At 41.2% G+C, this 7,146-nt stretch overlaps 1 protein-coding gene across 4 annotated transcripts in view; it reads right to left on the bottom strand.

The window, feature by feature from the left end:
* LOC122562502 (splicing factor SWAP) overlaps nucleotides 1-5,461 on the bottom strand; it is a 135,409-nt gene extending 129,948 nt beyond the window's left edge. For 2 of the 4 annotated variants that reach the window (XM_043715343.1, XM_043715341.1), the window contains exons 1-3: nucleotides 5,151-5,461; nucleotides 2,769-2,935; nucleotides 2,178-2,309 (exon numbers count right to left, since the gene is read on the bottom strand). In XM_043715343.1, the coding sequence (XP_043571278.1) occupies nucleotides 2,178-2,309; nucleotides 2,769-2,935; nucleotides 5,151-5,365 (514 nt within the window). In that variant the 5' untranslated portion in view covers nucleotides 5,366-5,461. The remainder of the gene's footprint in view (nucleotides 1-2,177; nucleotides 2,310-2,768; nucleotides 2,936-5,150) is intronic. The other 2 variants (XM_043715340.1, XM_043715342.1) reach the window with 1 other exon arrangement.
* Between the last annotated feature and the right edge of the window lie 1,685 nt (nucleotides 5,462-7,146).

Here is a 7,146-nt window from a genome sequence, read left to right as displayed (position 1 = left end):
ACTACTCCTGTAGACAACTAGGACATAAAAATCAAGGCCAATGGCTCTGCAATCTCCTCCCTTGCTTCCCGGAGAATCCTAGGATAAATGCCATCAGGCCCAGGGGACTTATCTATTTTCACCCTTTCCAGAATTTCCAACACCTCTTCTCTACATACCTCAAAGCCATCCATTCTACTTAATTGTGACTCAGTACTCACATTGACAACAATGTCCTGTTCCTGATTGAATACTGACGAAAAGTATTCATTCAGTGTCTCCCCATCCTGTTCCTGATTGAATACTGACGAAAAGTATTCATTCAGTGTCTCCCCAATCTCTTCAGCCTCCACACGCAACTTCCCACTACTATCCTTGACTGGACCTATTCCTACCCTAGTCATTCTTTTATTCCTGACATACCTATAGAAAGCCTTAGGATTTTCCCTAATCCTACCAACTAAGGACCTTTCATGTCCCCTCCTTGCTACTCTTAGCTCTGATGATTAGATTACATTACATTACAGTGTGGAAACAGGCCCTTCGGCCCAACAAGTCCACACCGACCCGCCGAAGCGTAACCCACCCATACGTTTACCCCTTACCTAACACTACGGACAATGTGACAGGGCCAATTCACCTGACCCGCACATCTTTGGACTGTGGGAGGAAACCGGAGCACCTGGAGGAAACCCACACAGACACGGGGAGAACGTGCAAACTCCACACAGTCAGTCGCCTGAGGTGGGAATTGAACCCGGGTCTCTGGCGCTGTGAGGCAGCAGTGCTAACCACTGTGCCACCGTGCCATGGGAAGATGTTTCTGTTGGTAGGAGAGACCGGGACCCAAGGGCATAGCTTTTGAGTAAAGGGAAGACCTTTTAAAATGGAGATAAGGAGAAACTTCTTCAGTCAGAGAGTGGTACATCTATGGAATTCATTGCCACAGAGGGACATGGAGGCCAAGTCATTGAGTATATTTAAGACGGAGAAAGTTAGGTTCTTGATTGTCAAGGGGATCAAGGGTTATGGGGAGGAGGCAGGAGAATGGGATTGAGAAACTTATCAGCCATGATTGAATGGCGGAGCAGACTCAATGGGCTGAATGGTTCTAATTTCTGCTCCAATGTCTTATGGTCATAAGTTTCATTATTTCTACAGGAAATTACAATATGACGACAGAATGATAGAATGATACGACACAGAAAGGAATTCAGCCAATCATGCTATTGGTGGATCTTAGAATGTACATGAATTTGTAGCCCTAGGTTCCTGCTATTGGCTCTTAACGTTGCAGATTTCCCATCCTATTGCACCTGTCCATTTCCTTTTAAAATGTCAGTTTCTTTCTAAGTATAGCATTCCATAATCTGTCAACTGTCTGAATATATTTCTCATCATCTTCCCTCAATATCTGTTGTCACTGATTTTCAATTGGCCTTCGGTTATGGCCACTTGCCATTATCCAATGTGTAAATTTGTGTAAACACTAACCATTCTAGCTACATTATAGAAACCATATACATTTAATTTAATGCCCCCTTTGTAGTTTTCCTAGTTTCTGCAACTTGTGTTTTCTATTTAATTTTACTGCTGTTTATATATCTGCTCTTAGCCATGATTTTTGCTATTTCCTCATTCCATGATTATCATGGAGATCATGGGTATCAATTTAACAACTTCTATCTTCACTAGTCAGACTTCAACTCATTTTTGATAAACTAAACCAGAGGTGCAAATTTATGACAGAAAATCTCTGAAACAATCAGATCGAAGGCATTGTATAACAAAAGTGCGTACTCAGTTGCAATTATTGATAAACTGAGATATCCATATTAGTTTATCAAGTTGACTGTTACTTTTAGATAGTTAAATAAATGTTAAATGGCCAAATATCAGATCTATATTTATAACTGAAATGAACTACAAAAGACATTTCAAACCAGTTTCAGATTAGAAAGATTTCGCAAACAATTGTTCTGGGAAACATAGAAAACAGGAGAAGCAGGCTATTTGGCTCTTTGACCCTGTTCAGCCATTCATTATCATCATGGTTGATCATCCAACTCAATAACCTAGTATTCTTTTATCCCTATATCCTTTGATCCTTTTAGCCTTAAGTTCTATTTCCAGCCGATTACATGACCTCTAGAAAACATTAATCACCCCGATAAAATGAAAAACAATTTGATATTTACCATCCGTTTTAGCCAGTTCTTCTTCTTCTGTTGGTTGCGATGGATCATAATAATCACTGCTATAAGCAAACCCAACCGCATTATAGATGCCATCCTCAGCTAAAGCCTCATTCAGACGTCTATATTCTTCCTCTTAAAAGGCAGAGTTTTGAGAAGGGAAGAATGAATTAGACTTAAAGAAGCAAACGTTATTATAAAATGTACATAAAGTTAAAATCTGACTTTTACATCAGCAGTACAAAATAAAATCAAGAATAAGATTTAAAATACAATCATTAATTTAAACAAGAACTATGGGAAAATCTCAAAACTTAAATCAGCAGAGAATGAGTTTTCACTGAAGAGAAAGTCAAAACAGAATTCATAGTTTCCATGCTGCCCTAAGTTGCGAACAATTCTCTTTCGCAGGCTAATTAAACTACTCCTGAGATCCTTTTTGACAAGGAAGGATTCCTTTTCCAATCCCCAGGATACTGTCAAATAAGGAATATCAAAAAAAATGAGTGCATGGTCAAATTACAGGAGATTGTAATTATTTGCAGAAATTCACATGAATTTGGCTGAAAGGTAAAGTTGTTTTGCAAATAGTACCTTGCCTTGCCTCCTCCTCAAGCAAGTCCGTATGCAAGGCTAAATACCTCTCTTCATCACAAAGAGCATCAATCCTCGCCTCCTCTTCCGATAACTGATAATCTCTGTTCCAAGTGTACTCAGCATCACATTCTGAGAGGTCGTTTAAGTGACCCCGACAATCATACCTGCAAGATGAAGACACTGGTCAATACAATTAAGAAAAAACTCTACTGACCAGATCACATACTTACCAAACTAGGCAACCTGCAAGTGATATTTAAAGAAACAATCAAAATAACATTACAAATAATATAAAAAATGAAAATGAATAGCTTACTATATTACATAATTTAAATTTAAACGACTGTCTTTAAAAGATGGTATAAAGTGCATTCAGAAAAGTTAACTCAGTTCTTCACCACAATATTGAACAGTTAATAGAATGTAAACGAACACCCGGTTTGCCAAGTACTGACACTGTTTTAAAAAAGAATCTTACCGTGCATGTTTCAGTCAATCACTCGCACTGCTATCTGTCAAAGACACTCTTGCTTGACAACATTTCATCTGCAAAAGCAGTTTTAACAGGCGCACAAACCGAGGACATAAATACCTATCAGCAAGAACCAAAAGGGCCGTAAATGTCCTCGCTTCACCATGCTCTGCGTTTTCCTGGAGGAGGAGGTGGAGGAGAATGAAAGCTCTTCATCAACTGGAGGCCCGTCGCTTTGTGGCAAAATCATGACTAGGACTGTTTTTTTTTCCTAGCCATTTTACTACCTGGCAAATTCACTGGGGAAAGAAGCTCTGGATTACGTGACAGAGAGAGACATTTATATATTTATATAAAAATTAACACAAATTGCACAGGATATTCAGTACAGAAACCGGCCAATCAGCTCATTTACATAAACATATGCTTAACTAAAAGGAGCAAGGAAAAGTTATGAATAAAATAGAAAGACTGCATGCAGCTTCTATCTAACAGATAATAGACCCTAAGTCTCAGAGATTTAAAAAGTAAAGACTTTCACAATTACAGGTTGCACCAAAGTATTTTTATAGTCAATGAAATACTTTTCAACTTGTCCTTTTACAATTTAAAAACTACTGCAGCCAATTTTTGGAGAGCAAGGTCCCATAATAGACAAAGAACCCAGAGGCAACTTTCTTGAAGATGTTCACTGAAGGATGAATATTGGCCAGGGCATTGGGAACACCTGTGCTTTGACACAGTGGCCACGGGACCTTCCACATACGCCTGAGAGAGACAGGGCCTTTTTAAAAAATTTCTCAATCAAAAGTCAGCATCTCCAATTACGAGGCACCTCCTCAGTACTACATTGGGACCATCAGCTTGATTTGCTTCCAAGTTCAAACATGTCAGAGTGACACGTTAATCCAAACCTACCAAATCAATATCTGCATGACCAGATGGCCACAAATAAAATACCCTACTTAAAGACTAACAGCTGGGAACACCCTCCTCCCAAAAAAGCTCATGTTCCACCTAAGCCGTGCTGCTGTTCCATCCACGCTGACTGGCGTGCTGAGCAGATCTCAAGAGATCCACATGGTGGAAAAATTAATTACAGGGAATGTACCAGCTGACATGACATAAGTTCAAACAAAAGCAAAACTCTACATGTGCTGGAGATCTGAAAACAGAAAGCACTGGAGAAACTTAGCAGGTCTGATGGTCTCTGTGGAGAGAGAATTGACAGTTAGCATCTGAGGGCTGCCCTTCAGTGACATGACTGTTATAAAGGGTCAGTGGATTCAGTCCTTGGCCAACTTATTGGCTTCAAGATTTCAGCACTGTCAAAGCTGCCAAGTTTCTCCAGTATTTTCTGTTTCCATCACTTAACATACCTCAGAAACAAGAGCAGAAATTACTGAAGATACTCAGCAGGTCTGACAGCAACTGCAGAGAAAAACAGAGTTAACGTTTCAAGTCCAGTGACCAGAGTGCAGATCTGAAGAAGGGTCATCAGACTTCAAACGTTAGCTCTGCTTTTGCTGCAAAGATGCTGTTAGACCTGCTGAGTTCCGCCAACAACTCTCTCATTTCTCGTGACTTAAAGTAGCTCATGAACAAAAACAAAGTGCTGGAGGAACTCAGCAGGCATGGCCGCATCTGTAGAGATAAGCAGAGTTAACCTGGAGCCCAGATATTTGGATGGCTCATCTGATTTAAACTGATAGATGCTTTCTCTCCATGGATGTTGCAGGACCTGCTGAGTCCCTCCAGCACTGTGTGCTTCCTCCAGATTCCCAGCATTCGCGGTATCTTAAGTTCAAAATCAGAGAGTTTAAATCTCCCTCCCCCTCAGGGAGGAGGGAGGTGGTTAGAGGGCAGGCAGGCTGGTAGACAGAGTGAGTGTGAGTGGGTTAACCGACCTATCGATGAGGAGGGCCGGGTCTCCCATCCAGGGGATGAGGTGCTTGCCTTGCTCGTGGAACTGGGCCTTGTCGTCCTCCCGGAACAGCTTACAGGCGTAACCGAAAACTAACAGCTCCACCACCTTCTTCTTATCATCCTCCTTCTTCTTGTTGTTGTTGTTCTGCTGCTTCTTGCGGTGGTTGGGGAAGGTGTAGGCCCGAGCCTGGGCCATGGTTTCTCTCTCTCTCCCTGACGAGGAGCGAGTACCTATCCCACCGTCTCCCTGCAGCCGCTCCGCCACAAAATGGCGGCCGTCACCCACAACAACCAGCCTCCACCCGCCTCCGCACATTCACCACAGCCAGCCCCAACACAACAAAAACACACCCAACTGAAACATAGCATTACAGCCGAGGTACAGGCCTTCCATAATTCCGTGTGCTTTATAAAATTATATTTCTGTCCTCTTACTGTTGTGAGTGCCTTGCGTGTCGAATGTGCGGATGGCAGAAACAGCCAGCTACTGTGCAATCCTGCAGCCGCTGTCACAGCTGAGACAAAATGTGGAACACAGTCCACATATAAATTAAACAGTGAATGTGGAACACAGTCCAAGGTTAAGTTAAACAATAAATGTGGAGGACAGTCCACATATAAATTAAATAGTGAATGTGGAACACAGTCCAAGGTTAAATTAAACAATAAATGTGGAGGACAGTCCACATATAAATTAAACAGTGAATGTGGAACACAGTCCAAGGTTAAATTAAACAATAAATGTGGAGGACAGTCCATATTTAAATTAAACAGTGAATGTGGAACACAGTCCAAGGTTAAATTAAACAGTGAACGTGGAACACAGTCCATGTTTGAATTAAACAGTGAATGTGGAACACAGTCCATGTTCAAAGTAAACAATGAATGTGGGACACAGTCCACATATAAATTAAACAGTGAATGTGGAGCACAGTCCAAGGTTAACAGGGCATTCATTAACAGGGGTATTGAGTTGAAGAGTCGTGAGATCTTGTTGCAGCTCTATAAAACTTTGGTTAGACCGCACTTGGAATACTGTGTCCAGTTCTGGTCGCCCTATTATAGGAAAGATGTGGATGCTTTGAAGAGGGTTCAGAGGAGGTTTACCAGGATGCTGCCTGGACTGGAGTGCTTATTTTATGAAGAGAGGTTGACTGAGCTCGGACTTTTTTCATTGGCGAAGTGGAGGAGAAGTGGGGACCTAATTGAGGTATACAAGGTAATGAGAGGCATAGATAGAGTCGATAGCCAGAGACTATTTCCCAGGGCAGAAATGACTAACACGAGGGGTCATAGTTTTAAGCTGGTTGGAGGAAAGTATAGAGGGGATGTCAGAGGCGTGTTCTTTACACAGAGAGTTGTGAGAGCATGGAATGCGTTGCCAGCAGCAGTTGTGGAGGCAGGGTCATTGGGGACATTTAAGAGACTCCTGGACATGCATATGGTCACAGAAATTTGAGGGTGCATACATGAGGATCAGTGGTCGGCACAGCATCGTGGTCTGAAGGGCCTGTTCTGTGCTGTACTGTTCTATGTTCTATGTTCTATGTTAATTTAAACAATAAATGTGGAGGACAGTCCATGTTCAAATTAAACAATGAATGTGGAACACAGTTCAATGTGAAATTAAACAATAAATGTGGAGGACAGTTCATATTTAAATTAAACAGTGAATGTGGAACACAGTCCAAGGTTGAATTAAACAGCAAATGTGGAGGACAGTCCATGTTTAAATTAAACAGTGAATGTAGAACACAGTCCATTTTCAACTTTAACAGTGAATGTGGACACAGTCCAAGTTTAAATTGAACAATAATTGTGGGAAGAATTGACTGTGGAACACAGTACATTTTCAAATTAAACAATGAATGTGGAACACAGTCCATGTTTAAATTAAACAATGAATGTGGAACACAGTCCATGTTCAACTTAAACAGTGAACGTGGAACACAGTCTATGTTCAAATTGAAATGTGGA

This window comes from Chiloscyllium plagiosum, chromosome 25 (assembly GCF_004010195.1).
Source record: "Chiloscyllium plagiosum isolate BGI_BamShark_2017 chromosome 25, ASM401019v2, whole genome shotgun sequence".
NCBI classification, from domain to species: domain Eukaryota; kingdom Metazoa; phylum Chordata; class Chondrichthyes; order Orectolobiformes; family Hemiscylliidae; genus Chiloscyllium; species Chiloscyllium plagiosum.
This window is presented reverse-complemented; position numbering and strand designations above follow the sequence as displayed.